Genomic DNA, 18426 nt, shown 5'->3' on the forward strand with positions numbered 1-18426 from the left:
AAAACAAATTTATTGAGACCATGATCTTTACTTGGAAGTACTATAGAGAAATGGATTCCTATTTTAATGTGAATGCCAGTAGAATCATATTTTGACAAGATAATACTCTTGTGAGGGCACACTGGTTTAAGAAGTTGAACTTGTATTGGAGATGCTGATTCTGTGATGGTGACTACTATGTTGACTATTTCTGCTCTCAAGAATAATCAATATGCTCTGCTCCCATCTAATGGCTGTTGATGCAATGAAGAAACATTTATTTGTTTCACCACCAGTGACCTCTTGCACCCTGATTGCTTCAAGGGGTAGATTTATTGTGCTCATCAGCACAGATGGGTTGACCTAATAATTTATGTGGCCTTATTTTCCTTCCAGACAAGTGACCTGTTACTAATTTAAGGATTAAGTGATGTGAGAGTCAATTTTAGTAGAAAAGTTACACTGCTATAAGTTGGATTTCTACCATAAGCCCTGTCTAGGGTGATAATAACATTAAAATTGGTTGCATATTGAGACTGAGTTTACAACACTAATAGCATCCAGTGATTACCCAAAGGATCTATCTTCATTAGCTTGAAGGCAACAGAGATATGCAAACAATTTCTATCCCAGGAAGGCTCTTTAGCTTTATCAGTTTCTTATTCGTCTAGTATTAGCATATGTTTTCTTTTGAGGAACTTTTTGGCCAAGGGGTGGCACTTAACACAAATTAGGCCAATCAGACTCATTTGCTCAAGACTTTTAATCTTATATGGATAACTGAAGTGGATGAAGATAATTATTGAATATTCTGACAGGACTCATTAAAGAAACAGTGCTTTCATTCCTGCTGTCCTTTTTCTGAAGGGTTGCTGGTTCCTGAGCCTTGATGGCTTGATGTTTCACTTTTCTTTCCATTCTGAGCTGTCAAATGAACTTTTTTTTTTTTCTTCTTAAATTAACTGGAATCAGTTTCTGTGGCTTGAAACTCAGGAATCTGGCAATATTCAAAGACAACATTTTCAGGATTAAACTGGATGTCATTTTTACAGTTGAACATTTTACCACATGGACAAATATGAAAGAAGACCTGTCAAGTGTAAATGATTTACAGCCATTTTAAGTGCCAAAGAAGAGCCAAATTCAGGAGCCCTCCTCAGTGAGAATAAAGACATCCATGAACAAAGCAGGGAAGTGAACTGCATGGATTAGGAGACTGTCTTTACATTACGAAGTCCTTCAGATAATTGGAGTTCCATCAGTTTTCCAGATAAGAATCCAGTCATCACCTCAGTTAATATCTTTTAGTCATTACATATTTGAGGAAGTATCTCCAAAATGTCTTGGGATTTGGTATATGTGTTTGTGGTGAGTAAACATGTTTTCAAATCAGGAAGGTTTAGAATTAAGTATAAAAGTATTTCAGAGAAGCAAATCTATAAAAATGCATAATAAAAATATTTTTTGTGATTTAGTAATCTCTTCAGATTTTGTAATTTATGTACTTCTACCACTTCAGAAAATTTGACCTATTAATAAAGTTACTTATAATTCTATTTTAAAATACAGAAATTTATAATTTACATTGATGATTTTAAATAGAAAGATTTTAGTTTATATATTATATATTCTTAAAAACAAAAACCTCTCTGAATTCTTGAATAATTCAAATTTAATTATTATATTTAAAGGAAGTATTCAAGAATTCAGAGATGTTTTGTTTTCAGTAAGCCCGACAATAGAAATATCTAAAAGAAAAAGAAAAATACTAAGCTTATAATATTACAGTTTTAAATGTCTTAAAATTTGAACTTGCTCTGTCTATGGGACTAAATATTATCTAAAAACTTTAAAAATTACTAAAATTTGACTATAGAATAAAATTTGTAAATAAACTGTAAAAATTTCAGCATTTATAACTCCAATAAACAGATTTCTTTTTTGCTCAAAAACAACTAAGAAAAAGGTCACATTGACAGAATTCAGTTTCTAAGCCTATTGTGTTAGCCATGTTAACAGTAGGTGTTTTCCTACAATGAAAATATATTATTTGATCTACTGGTTGGGTTTGGTTTGGTTTGGTTTTTCTCAGCCTCAAAGCTAAACTTTCCCTATGCTTTTCAAATACATAATTTGTCCTGAAGATACATACATAAAGTTATTAGAGCTTAAATTTATTTTTCTGAAGCAACTTGTCTTTATGGATTATTTAAACTCACAAAGGCAAGGAGAAGAAATTACATTAAATTAAAGAGTGTAATGTAGAGAATATTGAACTAGACATTGTTTGAGCTAAGTATGAGTTTTAATCTGAACATGGTTAACTACAATTTTGAATGTATCACTTAACCCCTCTGTGAAATGAGAAATTAAACAATAAAATCTCTACAATTCATGCCACCCCAATATAATATTCTATTGCTGTAAAAGGAATTTAGACTGAAGATATTAATATCTTAAATTGTGGTTAATCTGCCAAAAAATTGTTTTTAAAAGAAAAAAATAATTATTCAGAAATTGAATTCACTTCAGAGGGCAGGGCTGGCTGGCATTTTTACCTGTGTCAAGGACCTGACTTTAGATCTTTTCTTTTTTTATTATTACTATACTTTAAGTTCTGGGGCACATGGGCCGAATGTGCTGGTTACACAGGTACACACGTGCTATGGCGGTTTGCTGCATCCATCCCCCCATCTCCTACATTAGGTATTTCTCTTAATGCTATCCCTCCCCTATCTCCCCACCCCCTGCTACACCTCGCCTATTCCCCCACCCCACAACATGCCCCAGTATGTGTTGTTCCCCTTCCTGTGTCCATGTGTTCTCATTGTTCAACACCCACTTATGAGTGAGAACATGTGGTGTTTGGTTTTCTGTTCTTGTGTAAGTTTGTTGAGAATGATGGTTTCTAGCTTTATCCATGACCCTGTAAAGCACATGAACTCATCCTTTTTTATGGCTGCATAGTGTAAAAGCATTCCTATTTCTCCATATTCTCTCCAGCATCCGTTGTTTCCAGATTTTTTAATGATCGCCATTCTAACTGATGTGAGACGGCATCTCAATGTGGTTTTGATTTGCATTTCTCTAATGACCAGTGATGATGAGCTTTTTTAAATATGTTTGTTGGCTGCATAAATGTCTTCTTTTGAGAAGTGTCTGTTCATATCCTTCACCCACTTTTTGATGGGGTTGTCTTTTCCTTGTAAATTTGTTTAAGTTCTTTGTAGATTCTGGATATTAGCCCTTTGTCAGGTGGGTAGATTACAAAAATTTTTTCCCATTCTGTTGATTGCTGGTTCACTCTAATGATAGTTACTTTTGCTGTGCATAGGCTCTTTAGTTTAATTAGATCCCATTTGTCTATTTTAGCTTTTGTTGCCATTGCTTATGGGGTTTTAGTCATAAAGTACTTGCCAATGCCTATGTCCTGAATGCTATTGCCTATGTTTTCTTCTAAGGTTTTTATGGTGTTAGGCCTTATGCTTCAATCTTTAATCCATCTTTCTTACACCTTAATTTTTGTATAAGGTGTAAGAAAGGGATCCAGTTTCAGCTTTCTGCATATGGCTAGCCAGTTTTCCCAACACTATTTATTGTTGGGAATAAATAACTAGGGAATCCTTTCCCCATTGCTTTTTTTGTCAGATTTGTCAAAGATCAGATGGTTATAGACGTATGGCATTATTTCTGAGGCTTCTGTTCTGTTCTATTGATCTATATCTCTGTTTTGGTACCAGTACCATGCTATTTTGATTATTGTAGCCTTGTAGTACAGTTGGAAGTCAGGTAGCATGCCTCTAGCTTTTGTTTTGTTTCATTTTGTTTAGGATTGTCTTGGCTATGCAGACTCTTTTTGGTTCCATATGAAGTTTAAGATGTTGTTTTCCAATTCTGTGAAGCAAGTCAGTGGTAGCTTGAAGGGGATAGCATTGAATCTATAAATTACTTTGGGCAGTATGGCCATTTTCACGATATTGATTCTTCCTAACCATGAGCATGGAATGTTTTTTCATCTGCTTGTGTCCTCTCTAATTTCCTTGAGCAGTGATTTGTAGTTTTCCTTGAAGTGGTATTCCTAGGTATTTATTCTCTTTGTATTGGAAGTAAAACACTCTTTAGCAAATGCAAAAGAACAGAAATCATAAAAAATAGTCTCTCAGACCACAGTACAATCAAATTAGAACTCAGATTAAGAAACTCACTCAAAACCACACAACTACATGGAAACTGAACAATCTGCTCCTGAATGACTACTAGATAAATAATGAAATGAAGACAGAAACAAAGATGTTCTTTGAAACCAATGAGAACAAAGACAGACACAACAAACCAGAATCTCTGGGACACATTTAAAGCAGTGTGTAGAGGGAAATTTATAGCACTAAATGCCCACAAGAGAAATGAGGAAAGATCTAAAATTGACACGCTAACATTACAATTTAAAGAACTGGAGGAGCAAGATGAAACAAATTCAAATGCTAGCAGAAGACAAGAAATAACTAAGATCAGAGAAGAACTGAAAGAGATAGAGACACAAAAAACCCTTCAAAGAATCAGTGAATCCAGGAGCTGGTTTTCTGAAAAGATCAACAATGGGTCCATGTTCCACAACTGCACTGTTCATTATGATAGTAAGTAGCCATGTTTGGCTTTTGAACACTCAAAACTGAGATGAATTCATGTCTGAGCTGCAATTTCCTAGAAGTGTAAAATATACACTAGAATCTGAAGGTTTGAAATTTTTTAAAACATAAAATAGCTCAATATTTTAAATTTATTACCTGTCAAAATAATATTTTAGATATATTGAATTAAAGCATATTATTCAAATTAATATAAATTATTTTTACTTTTTAAAAGTGTGTCTAATAGAAATTTTTTAATTTCTATGTGGCTTGTAATCTATTTCTATTGGATAGTACTGTATCAATTCAAGTTTTACACTAGTTTAAACGAAGGTTTCATTATGTGCATCACATCCAAGAAGCAGTTTCTTCTTTCCTGAATTATTGTAAGGGCTGTAAACCAAAAGGTATTTGAGACAAGTTTTCATCAGTTTAGAAGTTTATTTTGCCAAGGTTAAGGACATGTCCATGATATAGCCTCAGGAGATCCTGAGAACATGTGCCCAAAGTGGTTCATGCCATGACTTTGTTTTGTAAGTTTTAGGGAGACATAAGACATCAATCAATACATGTAAGATGTACATTGATTTGTTTCAGAAAAGCAGGACAACTCGAACCAGGAGCTTCTAGGTCACAGGTGAATTCAAAGATTTTCCAATTGGCAATTAGTTGAAAGAATTGATCAAAGACCTGGAATCAACAGAAGGGAGTGTCTGGGTTAAGATAAGGAGTTGTGGAGACCAAGATTCTTATTATGCAGATGAAGCCTCCAGGTAGCAGGCTTCAGAGAGAATAGATTATAAATGTCTCTTATCAGACTTAAAGAATCTGTTCTGTCTTGAGATCTCCATTTTAATGTTAATGATGATCAGCTGTGCCTGAATTCCAAAGAAAGGATTAATGAGGCATATGTAACCTCCACTTCCCATCATGGCCTGAACTAGATTTTCTGGTTAACTTTGGAATGCCCTTGGCCAAGAGGAAGGGTCCGTTAAGTTGGTTGGGGGGCTTAGAATTTTATTTCTTATTTAGAAGACTTTATACTTAATTAAAATAAAAATTACTGACACATGGTTTATTGTCCTCAAGTACCTCATTCAGCCTCAAACAATGTTATTTAAATCAGGAAAATGATCATGTGTCATCATGCTCTTTTAATACTGTCTCATTCAAGCAGATATTTCTTAACTGAGTTCCAAATTTACCCTATTGCACATGTTGCACTACTTCCTTTAATATTTTTTGCCATTAAAATTAAAAATTGGAGTTAAGAAGAGAAAAGCAAAGTAATGGGGAGAAGTGTGGCAGACCCAAAGAAAATATTTTGCAATGCAGCTTGGAGAGAGTGAAATAAAGTCAAGACAAAATATATCCGGGTCTTGGGGCTGCTGCATTTTTGCCTCTGGGGAAGAGGGTAAGGTGGGGAAGGGGCCGACAGAGATAGTATGGTGCTTTCCACTGCAGCTCAGTTGTAGCAGGAGAGTGATTACTAAAGGTAGAGCCCAAGACACATAGTTCTGTGTGTTAAGAAATAGCCACAGCAGGTATTAATGTTTTCTTCTTGTATTTTATTTATTATTTTTTACTCTTTTTGAGACAGAATTTCGCACTTGTCACCCAGGCTGGAGTGCAATGGCATGATCTCAATTCACTGCAACCTCCACCTCCAGGATTCAAGCGATTCTCCCACCTCAGTCTCCTGAGTACCTGAGATTACAGGCATGCGCCACAACACCCAGCTAATTTTTGTAGTTTTAATAGAGATGGGGGTTTCACCATGATGGCCAGGTTGGTCTTGAACTCCTGACTTCAGATGATCTGCCCCCCTCAGCCTTCCAAAGTGCTGGGATTACAGGCATAAACTACTGTGCCCGGCCATTTTCTCCTTGTATTTTAGACTCCCTAAGTTTTTTTAATGTACTCCAAAGCTTCTCCTCTAATAATGGCCGACATTTATCGGTACTTAGAACACACCAAGCCTCTCACATATATAATCCACTCAATCCTTCCAATAATGCCAGGAGGAAACTATCCTATGCCTGCACCATTATTATATTTTGAAAGCACATAACTTGTCTGATTTCATAGGTTCACGGCTAGAGAGGAATTTGGCCTCACAATGAATTATACCTGAAGTCGTACCCATATCTGATTTTATGATATTTCAATGAGACTTTGGATTTTAGATGCTGGAATGGGTAAAGGCTTTTGGGGCTGTTAGAGTGGATGGAGTTAATGTATTTTGCATGTAAGAGGACATGAAGTTTGAGGGGAGCAAAGGGTGAAATTTTATGAACTGAAGGTATCCCTGAAAATTTATATGTTGAAGCCCTAACCCCCAATAGACTGTATTTGAACACAGGGCATTAAGTAAGTAATTAAGGTTAAATGAGGTTATATAGATGAGACTCTAATCCAACAGGACTGGCATCCTTATAAGAAGAGGAAGAGATACCAGGAGTGTGCACATACAGAGAAAAGGTCATATGAAAATATAGTGAGAAGACAGCCATCTGCAAGACAAGAAGAGAGGCCTTACCAGAAACCAATACTACCAGCACCTTTGAGGCAGGAATAATATAGGGTGGCACAGGAGAATAGAAAATTCCAAGCAGCAGTTTCATATGACTAGGAAAAGGTTACTGTTGAAATAGCTGCAGAAGCTAGGAACTGATAAGACCCTGAAAACCCAGGGTATGGACCTAGCTGGCTAAGACTAACTGGACCCAACATGGACTGGATTTGATCTAGATTTCTTTATTGTTAATGTTCTCAATCACATGCCCATCAGTGCCAGACAGTCCAGAGAACACCCATACTTGGTGTAAAAAATAGGTGGCACCACAGTTCTGAGAAATCTTTACCTTTTTCCAGGAATTTTAATGAATATTCCACCCCTTGGTTAAAGAAACGCATAAAGGTAGAAATTCCAAACTCCATTGAACAACGCTGTCTTAAGTACACGCACAATCCCCTTTCTTGCGTATATGCTTTTCACTTTGTAATAAATCTCCTACTGTCACTATTTTCTAACTCATCCTTGAATTCCTTCTCATGATGATATCAAGAGCCTGCACATTGGTATCACCTTGGCCTTAGATATCCAGCTTAAAACATACATTGATGTTGTTTAAGTTATCAAGTTGGTGATGTTCTGTTATGGCAGCCCTAGCAGCTGATACAGAAACAAAGGGATAGACGTGTCAAGTAATCAATCAGTCATTCAGTTAGTAGATGACAGAGGGGATTAGGACCCAACCTCTAACCACTGCAGCTCTCTCAGCCAAGTTATTCTTTCTCTTAAGCCAAGAGTCCAGATGAAACCATCTCATATTAAGAATCCAGAAATAATACTTCTATATTATCTAAAATATATTATCTAAAATTATAAAGTATAATATATTCAGAATGTAAAAGTTTAAGTCAGCCAAGGGCAATTTTTTCGGTAAAACATTAAAAGTCTGCAACACTAGAAATTCATTTTAACAATGATCAAAACAGAGTTGCAGTCAGTAAAAGGTAGATTTATCTGAGATTTTATCCCAGTGGAGTATTATAAAAGAACTAAGAATTCTACTAAAAAAAAAAAGGCTTTTGCTATAAGTCATAACTAAGGGTTACATGCAAATTTCACCCCTGACCCCACTGAGGAGTACTAGTTCCCCTGCTATTATATCTCATAGCATCCCTTAGTTTCCTTCAAAGTTTTATTCTGTATAAGTTTTTCTCAGTTTCTTACTTTGTAAAATTTGGATAATAATAGTATTTGGGGGGAGAAAAGATAACTTTCTTTTTACTCTTTATGAGTTCTAAGCTGGGGTACCCTATAACAAAAGACAGATTAACAACAACAACAAAAACCCCACAAGTTTATCAACAACTATATTTCATATACACATATATGAGCTAGTCAGGGAATTAGTAATTTTCAAAGAGGTGCCTTTGAATTCATACTTAAATACCATCTTCAGCTGAAGCAAAGAAAGAAGACTATGGCAGTAGGGGTGCAGTTAAGAGGAATTGACCAGATAAAGCATGGTAAACAAGGGTATAAAGTTTGTTTTGTATATTTAAGTCAGCGCCCTCTCCATTGATAAGAGTTTCTAGTCATTTAGTGCCATTCTTTTCTTCCTAGTACTCAGAGGGAGACATTCTTACAAATGGAAATTTCCTCTACAGATTTAAATTTACCCTACCAAAAGGTACTTCCACTCTGTTCTCAGAGCTGCTCCTATAGCTGCTCTTTCCTCAGAGGAATACTTATACTGAAAAAGCATACTTTGAAGTGGCATATTCTGGTCTTTTACACTATCTATCTCACAAAGTGAGAGTGTAGAAATTTAAATACATGACTGTACATAAAATGCTTGGAACAATTAATAAATGTTCATCATTATTATCATTTGTAGCATTTAATGTTATTGCATATGTCTTTGTAATTATTCATTCAATGTTTCACACCCTACTACCAGAAAGTAAGTTTCCTGGTGCAGAGACAATGAACCACTGTGGCACACATCACAATGCTCCCTGCTATACAGTTCTTATCTCTATCTGAGCACATGAAAAGAACATGCTTCCTTGCTTTCTTGAAGGTGGTCATTGACTTGCCATAGCCCATAAAGTATAAACAGAAGTGTCACTTTTAGGTGGAGGATTTAAATACTTAATTCTCCAGTTCTCTCTTCCCCTAACTCAGTGGATATGAAACTGTTAGTGGTGGAAGTTATCCAAGTCACCGGCAGGTAATCAGTACAGGTCTGCAGCAACCTCAATTCTTGCCTCAGAAGAAAGAATACAACTGAGGGGCATAAGGCAGAAAAAAAGACTGAGGCAAGTTTCAAAGTAGGGGTGGAAGTTAATTACAAAGCTCTAGATCAGGAAGAAAGGAAAGTATAGTTGGAAGAGACTCAAGTGGGCATCTTGGAGGTCAAGTGCCCCATTTGACCTTGGACTTACGGTTTTACATGCTGGCCTACTTCCAGCGTCTTGCATTCCTTTTCCAGTGGAATGTCCCAAAAAGGTCATATACCAGTTAAACTCCACCATTTTGCATCATAATACACATGCCTGAGCTCAGCTGCCAGACTCCTGAGATCTTATTGGAAGCTGCTGATTACCAGTTTCAGGTGTTCCCTATCTATAGGGAGCCGCCGTTTCCTCGTGCCAGCTGTAATCAATTATTATTTTAGCGAAGCCATCTGGCCATATTTTAGATGGCCCCCCGGCCATCACGTGATGGTTATCTGCCTTTCCTAGTGGGGGTGTGGGTGGAGCCCTCTCCTGCCTGACTCACGCCTGGCTAGCTACCTACCGTAACAAAAGTAGGTTTCAATATGTCAGTACAACACTGAATCCTGAGGACAGCTACTCTGAGAAGTAACCCGAATCCACAGCACACTTTGATGAGCAAAAAATAAACCATTATTGGTTAGGCTTGGGAGACTTTGGGCTGGTTTATTACAGCAGCATAATCTACACTACCCTGGCTGTTACAACCATAATAGTCCCATTGCCTAGCATAAGGGCTGGTATAAGTGATTAAATATGCTCTGACTAAATTAATAAATTAAAATTTTAAAGCAGCAATTAAAATGAACTATTTTAATCAAAGAAATTATATCAACTCTATTCTGCATACAGGAGAAAAGTTTTGGAAATTTTCACTGATTAGTGTGTAGGGGTCATGATTCTTTGAATACCAAATCATTATCTTAGGTATCAAGGTTAGAGTTGCACATGCTTTGCACTCCAGAAAGACTCCTTAAGGTTTTGTTGAATTTTAATTGAATAAATTTTTCTGGGAAGTGGTCTTCGAAAACCTTTATTTCTGCCATAGAGTCACTTACTTAAGTTGCCCTATTTAAAGGGGCCAGTGCCTGATAGAATGTCGCTGTATAACTCCATCTGTGTGTGGTCCCTGCCTCCATGACAACCAAAACCCAGATGTAGAAATTCTTCATAATCACATAGCTTACCCTAGAAACCAGAAGGACCTTGAAGTCAAAAGCATTCAGATAACATGTTGAACAAATTGAATTTGCAGTGATCTGGCCAGGGAGGATGGAGAGGGGATAGGCACTTGGTTTGAGTATTTTTGTTTCTCATTCCAACAGAAATTAATAGATTTATCAACACAAAGAGAAAAAATATCATCCCAATTTAATCTGGTTGTGGAAGTGTGAGCAAAATCTCCAAGTGGTAGTGGTAGAGTCAGGCAGAGGAACTGACTATAGATAAAGTGCTCAGGCCTCATAGAGTCAGCTTCTGGTATGTGAGAAAGAAGTGAGAGAAGAGTTTTTCATAGTCTATGAAAAAGATATCACAGAAAAAAGCTGTCCTCCAAGCAAATCATTTCTTTACAAAGGCTTGTTAACTCCTGCAGTGCCCTAGCTCTAGTGACTAGGGGACCACCAGGCTCATTAATATCAGAATTGGGAGGAGAACCTGGCATCTGCTTTGATTCAAGTGTGAGAACTAAGCAAGTCTAAAGCGTAGCAGGAGCAAGGAGGGAATTGAGTGAAAGGTCACTTCTGATCTGCAGGCTTTGAAGAAGCTTTGGGCTCTGGAGAGGGAGTACAGAGGCTGAGCGGGGTGCCTAACAGGCATCTTATCACTTGTGAGTTGTGTGAACTTGAGCAAGTTAAACTTCTCTGTGCTTCCACATCCTCCCCTCAAAACGAGGATATAATCGCCAAGGATTGTTGTGAAGCCTAAATGACTTGGTTGATTCCTGAACAGCATATTGTCCAGTGCCTAGCACATAGCAATCACTCAGGAAATGTCAGCCTTTGTTATTAAGGGCCTAGTGGTGCACAAACTATTCTTACCAGTTATGCAACCTTGAAAACATTGTCTTCTGTGCCTTCGTTTACTCACCTGTGAAACAGAACAATAATAACTCTTAGAAGGATTCATGAAACAACACCTAGTAGGGCGTCTGGCTCAGTTATCCCACCATCGGTTTCCTGACATTACTATTTTCTTCTAATAAGAAGCTGAATACAGCGGCAGACATCCTGGTTCAGGCCCCAGGAAGCACAGTAGGGCTGAACAGGGATCAGGGATGAGGGGTTAATGTACATGCAGAAGTGTTTGAACAAATGAAGAAGGTCTTCGTTCTTAGAAAATGCGCTGGTTCTCCGAGGGAACACCTAAAATGGTATAAGGCGACCTCTTTAAAGGCTGTAAGCTCATGTAAGAAAAGCTGAGCTAGATTCCTCAGGGCAGAGATGTGCTCACACTTCTTGGCATCCCAGTTCCCAGCACAGTGCGAGGCGCTGCAAACGTTTGCTGAACCCAGTGGAAGCCCGCGTCTGGCGTCCTTACTGTCCAGCAGAGGCCGCTCTGGGCCGGGGCTCTCGGGACCTGAGGGCTGGGAGAAGGAAGGCCAGGGGGTGGCCCTGTCTTCGCCGCGGGGCTCGGGTGGGAGGGGTTTGGAAGCGGCGGGCGCGGCGGCGGCGGAGGCGGCCCAGGGCTCGCGCGGCTGGGATGGAGCAGAAGCGCGCCGAGTACCGGAGGGTACGCAGCTGACGGAGCTGCGCGGCGTTCGCCTCGTCTGCCTCGCGCCTGCCACTGGAGCTGTCCGCGCCTTCCGGCTCCCACCACAACCCACCCGGCGGAGAAGTCGCTACCGGCGCCCAGTGCGCTCTGTCAGTCCGCAAACTCCTTGCCGCCCGCTCCGGGCTAGGCACCAAACACCAGGCTACCATGGTCTGCAAGACTCTCTTCGCTCTTTGCATCTTAACGGCAGGTACTTGGCGTCGTCCTCCCGGAAGGGCAGGTTGCGGGTGGGCCCCAGTGGCGAACGTGGGGTCGGGGCTGAAGCTGGGAGACCCGGCAGTGAGTCGTCGCGCGCCGGCGCTTCGAGTGGTGCGAGCCTCCGGGTGCGTGCGCAGGTGTGTGCGCACTTAGATTTGGGGTGATGTGCGCCTTTGACGGTTCCGAACCGTACCGAGGGAGGGGACGATGGGGTCCTTCCTGCCGCAGCCCGCGCCAGCACAAACTCCGGCTTTGTGGAACAGGTGTCTGGCTGAGCTGCGCGTTCGAATCCAGGGTAGGCTACACGGACTGTGAGCCTCAAGGCTTCTCTTTCGTCACCAGGTTTTCGGAGAGCACTCTGCTAGAGTCCAGGACCAGACTTCTTGTGGCGGTTCGACCCTGGAAGGGATGAAAAAGTGGGGGTGGGAGGTTCGCGTCTGGGAAGGCTTCAGCAGCGGCTGCGCGCCTGGCGGGGCTGGTTTACCTTCTCGAGTCTTGGCTGTCTCTGATCTCCGGCGTCCCTTCCTAGTAACGCTTAGAATGATGTGGCACTAACAGCAGTGGCCCGGCCTCTGTCAGGCTCGCTATCATCACTGGGGGGTTGCGAAGCTACCTTCTGCCCCAGATCTCCCCAAAAACGTGTCCCCTGGAAAAAACTATTAACTTGGCTAAACTAGCATCCTCCCTTCCCACCCCCCACCCCTCATCACCGCGGAGAGGCCTCCTACCAGCCATTCTCGGGTTTCGGGACCACAGACGGCGGCGACCTCTGGCAGCGGGGATGGGGAAGAGGGGAGCCGGACGACTAAGCTTGGCTTGGAGGGGACCGGGGAGAGATTCAGAAAGACGCTTCGAATCTGGAGTTCGGGTATCCATTTTTTCCAGGAAATGTCGCCCGAAAAGGGACAACTGGCTGTGGATAAGGCGCTGGTGGAAAAAAGTAGCCCGACTGCGCGGCCACTGGCATTTTCAGTTAAGTGTGACCCAAAGTCACATAGCGCAAGATTCTACTCAGGCCGTAGTCTGTATTTCCTCCCTCTTGAGTTCGTCGCGGTCCTGCAATTGTGGACACGAGTCATCGCAATCCCTTGAAAAGAAGCTAGCTGTTTCCTGGCAGCTCACAATGGGTAATGCAGTTATAAAGAAAAGTTTCCCAACCTGAAACTATAGCGTAGTATTTTCTCTACTTGCTGAACGTCCGTCTGAGAAAACCTCTTTCGCGGTGGTGTCTCAGCACGATTTGGAGACGCGTCCGCGGACGGTTCCCGAATACTCGCAGGCAGCTTTGGCTGCGGAGCCTCGGGCCGGGCTGAGAGAGCCTGGGTCCGGCAGGTGTAATAGGCAGCGGAGCTCCCAGCTGGCCGCGTGTGGTAATTCCCGTAATCCTCAAAGCAGGAGATGCTTACGTAATGACATGGAAGGTACCTTTACTTTCTCCTCACTCAAAAATATTTTCTTGAGGTCCCGAAACCCTTGAGTGAGTCAGTAATGGGTTCGTTTGCTAATCTGATATAGTGACTTATTTATTTAATCATTTCCTTTTTTGAACAGCTCTGGCAGTTGTCAAAACCGGGATTAACCCTAACAAGCAGTGTATTGTAGTTTTCCATTCCGCCCCCACCCCACCAAACCAAAAAGCTTTTTTTTTTTTTTTTTTTTTTTTTTTTTCCAGTGTTACAGTTTACCTTTGCTATTCCAGGAGGAATATCACCCTTGACCCACCGCCAGAGTGAGGAGACTGGTGGGCCAGGGTCAGGCTAAGCACCACCCCTACCCCCACGCACCAATTGGGATCAGAGCCCAGATGGTCACAGCCTTCCAGCTCTGAGGCTCGAGACTCAGGAAGACATACTGCCTCATTTCCCTAGTTACATTTCCATGCGCATATCCCAAGCTAACAGTGATGAAGCTAATGGATGCTGCAATCCCGCTGAAGTTTGTGCCTCTGAAGGAATCCCTTTAAAGCGTCAGTTTGTTGTTAGAGCTACTTTGCAATATATTGTTCGAAAAAAATATGAAAATTGGCATAAATACCGCATGAGATTCTTTGTACCTTGGCAAAGAAGAAAGGGATGTGGGCCCTTAAAGTGAAGGTGGCACACCTGTTTTGGGGGCTTATCCCAGAACTCCCCTAGAAAATCTCTAGTTAGTTTCACCAGGCCTCGTTTCTTTTCTGTTTCTTTCTCTTTTTCCCCTTTTAGTCTTAGAGGCTTCAAAAATATTTCTGTAAAATTCTTAAGGTGATAATTTCTTCAGCCAGGAATATCATTAGGTAGGGGCCTATTTTTTGGCTCAACAAATCCTCTCAAAAGACACATAGAATTTCCTCCAGCACATATAATGAACACTTGCAAATATGCATGCATTGTCAACAAACCAGCAAGGGTAGATCTCTACATTTATTCACTCGGATATATATAAACATATTTATGTATTTTTAGAGAAAGAGTCTAGCTCTGTCGCCCAGACTGGAGTACAATGGAGCGATTCTGTCTCTACTGCAACTTTGGCCTTCCCATCCTCTTACCTCAAGCTTCTGAGTAGCTGGGACTACAGGCTCACACCACCATACAGCTAATTTTTTTTTTTTCTTGTAGATATGGGGGAGGGTCTCCCTGTGTTGCCCAGGTTGGTCTTGAACTCCCGAACTTAAGTGATCCTTCCACCATGGCCTCCGAAAGTACTAGAATTACAGATGTGAGCCACTATGCCCAGCCTCAGTTGTATTTCTAAAAGGAGAGAGAAAGCTTAGATGGTCTTCAGTTCTCTCAAGGTTGATTATGGTAGAAAACTAGCATGTCTATTCTACAAATCATTTTCAAACACTTCTTATGTCAGTATAAGGCATATTGGAGTACTGATTCCACATTAAAATACAAACCAGAACCTCCAACGTTTGTAGCCAAAACCAAAAGGGAATGAGAATGGTAGCTTCCTCCTTTATCCCTCTCCTGCTCCACTCTGGATTCTCTTCCTTGTTCTTGCCACCGTGGTTGTTGCACTCAGGTTTTTTTACAGCCCCATTTATTTAAAAACTCCTTCAGTGAAGTATGAGATATATTAGAACTTTCAAAGGCATTTTCTGAATACTCAAGAAGAACAAAAAGGAAAGACTAGGTAAGACAGGCACTAACTTCATGGTCCTATTTCTCCTGCCCTAGGCCTGCTCTGTCTGCCCCTGTCTTCTCTCAGGAAAAGTACCTTCCACCCATTACCACACACTCTGTGCAGACGTATTGATCCCTTGGTGATCAAGACCTAATCACCAGAGAGCTAGATTCCTAGTCTGCCAGCCAGCTAGGGATCCTCTTTGTGTTCTTAATCTGGTAGATGCCTCTTTTCCAGGTAACTAACATCTAAAATGTCCTTATCCTTGAAGGAAGACTTACTTCAACCTACACATTTATGGCTCTGTACTTGATATATGTCAGCTCAGTAGCCTTATCGCACATATATTATTATTATTATTTTTTTTTTTTGAGACGGAGTTTCACTCTTGTTACCCAGGCTGGAGTGCAATGGCGCGATCTCGGCTCACCGCAACCTCCACCTCCTGGGTTCAAGCAATTATCCTGCCTTAGCCTCCCGTGTAGCTGAGATCACAGGCATGTGCCAACATGCCCAGCTAATTTTCGTATTTTTATTAGAGATGGGGTTTCACCATGTTGACCAGGATGGCCTCGATCTCTTGACCTCGTGATCCACCCGCCTCGGCCTCCCAAAGTGCTGGGATTATAGGTGTGAGCCACCGTGCCCGGCTATCACATATATATTAAAATAAACAAAATCGTGCACACATTTAAAGGAACAGGAAGGCTGATTATGATTTGTTGGGGGTGGTTGTGAAGAGTCACTGACATTTCTTAGCCTGAGAAACTCTTATTCCCCTGAAATCTGTGGTCACAGTCAAAGATGTGACATTTCCTTCACATGGAAAGTGACCTGAGAAGGTGGATGGACACTCTTTGTTGTTATCAGAGGCATTCACAGAAGCAGTGTTTCAAACAGTTACTGTGTAGATTTTGCAGCTAGATTGCCTAGGTACAAATCTAAGCTTTACTACTTACTAATTGTGTGATTGAGGGCAGGTATTTTAACCCTCTGCATTTTCTTATCTACAAAATTTAGAGATTTCTTATCTACAAAATTTCTTATCTACAAAATTGGAGTGATTGAAAGTGTTCAGTAACTGAATATACCTATAGGTATACAGTGCTGGAAACATAGCAAATGCTCAGTAAGTGTTAGCTGTTGTTACTGCTATTATTCTTACTAATGAAGTGTACTGTATTCTGCACTAATTAGGTCATCCTCTCCAAGAGCAGAGTTTATATGTTTGCACTTAGACTATGTAAATCAAAGATCTCAACTAATATTCCAGTGCAGTGCCAGCTGTTCCAGCAAACCAATGTGCAAATTAAGAAGATATTCAGCCAAGTCTACTAAATGCCTAATTTGAAAAGGTTAATAATGTGCCAACTCAGATTTAACACAAGAGTCCAAAAAATGCTCAGTCACAAATAGATGTAAAGTCTCACCAGGGACTTTATTTCTTCCATAGAAACTTTTGCAAACTGGTGTGTTTCAAAAACCCAACTCAGCTAAATCTTAAAGGTCAGGTCCCTGGAGCTACAAACTTGAGATAATTCAGATTAACAACTTAAGAAAAAACAGGTCATTTTGTCTGAATGCTCCAAAACAATGGCAATCATAAAATAATTGCCACTCTCTAATTTAACTTCAGCATTTGACCCCAGTCTAATTGTGCTTGTGTTTTTATGAGAAAAATATTGGCCAAATATTATACTGTTTTAAGTAGACTTTCTTAAGTGATAACTTACCTGAGGGAATTATAGCACCCCACCGGAAACAAAGGACAGTAACATTTTTAAAGTGTTTTCAAAAGGGATTTGATTGTCTTAAACCTAAATGAAGGAATCCTACAATAGCAGTTACAACAGTTTGCTTCCCTTTGGAAGTATCTATCACTAAAATTGGGCATATTAGTTTAGAAATTAAACTTGTCTTGTTTATAATATATCAAATGAAGCAGTTTCTTGGAAAAATTGATGTTTTATGTAGAAGACAGTGGTAATTCTAAGAGGTGGGCAGATAGTGAGTGTCTGCTTTGTCTGATGTTTTCTTTTTACTTAGAAATACAGAGCTAATACGTTATCACCTAGTTAATGTGCAAGCCGGGCAACTATTCAGTAAGACTGGTTTGTGTGTGTAGTTCATGACATTTCTATTTTTAGTTACAGCTTAAAATTATTTAAATGACAGGGTTGATGTAATGTTGTATTTTCTGATGTGTGGATCTTTAAATGTTCCTCATAACCCTTTACTCCAGCATAGGCATTTTTTTTTTCACTTGTTTTAACATGGTTTATAAATGTTGGGAACTTTGCCATTTTGTAAGTAATAGAAATCATTAAAATGTTATAGACAATTATATAATTCTTCTCATCTGTGTTTTTCATTGTTATAGGATGGTACAATGTCAGCTGAAAACAGTCTTAATTTTCCTTTGGCTAGTATTGCCAAATTTAGCAAATAAAAACACAGGTTGTCCAGTCAAATTTGAATGTAAAATAGTGAATTCTAACTATATTCCATGTAATATTTGGGACATACTTAGACCAAGTCTTTCTTCGTTGTTTATCTTAAATTCAGATTCAACTGATTGTCTTGTTTTTGAACTGCCAACCATACTTTTGGCCTTTCATCTGCAGTTCACTTATGCAATGACTTTGATACAGGATTAGCTTTATTTTGAAGCCTTCTTCATGGGGCTTTAGTTATCCTGCACCATTTCATTAGAAATAATCTGTTCATGGGAAGACATGGAGATTTAAAAGCAGCTCTCTGGGTTAGCAACTATATGGATTAGGATTTAGAGGTAGCACTCACACCGATGAGATATTTTGATTCTAATTATATATCCATTAACTGTGTATTTCTGAACAATTGATGGGATTTCTATAGTCTTCCTAAATAATTTTAACCTCATTAGACTCTTCCTTTACATGTATTTAAAAAAGTCTATTTTCAGTGGTAG

The 18426-nt window shown here is 39.9% G+C and overlaps 1 protein-coding gene and 1 long non-coding RNA gene across 2 annotated transcripts in view; one reads left to right on the forward strand and one right to left on the reverse strand.

Moving 5' to 3' along the window:
- Positions 1–5038: 5038 nt before the first annotated feature.
- On the reverse strand, positions 5039–13120 carry LOC110568031 (uncharacterized). The gene is made up of 3 exons (XR_002478358.2): positions 13097–13120; positions 11438–11486; positions 5039–5297 (listed from the first exon to the last, which is right to left on the reverse strand). It is a non-coding gene; the product is annotated as an uncharacterized LOC110568031 (long non-coding RNA).
- The window catches only part of PARM1 (prostate androgen-regulated mucin-like protein 1), a 113114-nt gene continuing 106793 nt past the window's right edge, over positions 12106–18426 (forward strand). Inside the window, exon 1 of the mRNA XM_021669668.2 lies at positions 12106–12360. Coding sequence (XP_021525343.2) covers positions 12318–12360 — 43 coding nt within the window. The 5' untranslated portion in view covers positions 12106–12317. The remainder of the gene's footprint in view (positions 12361–18426) is intronic.

Source organism: Aotus nancymaae, unplaced genomic scaffold, assembly GCF_030222135.1.
Source record: "Aotus nancymaae isolate 86718 unplaced genomic scaffold, 86718_ANA_hifiasm-v0.15.2.pri h1tg000006l, whole genome shotgun sequence".
NCBI lineage: Eukaryota > Metazoa > Chordata > Mammalia > Primates > Aotidae > Aotus > Aotus nancymaae.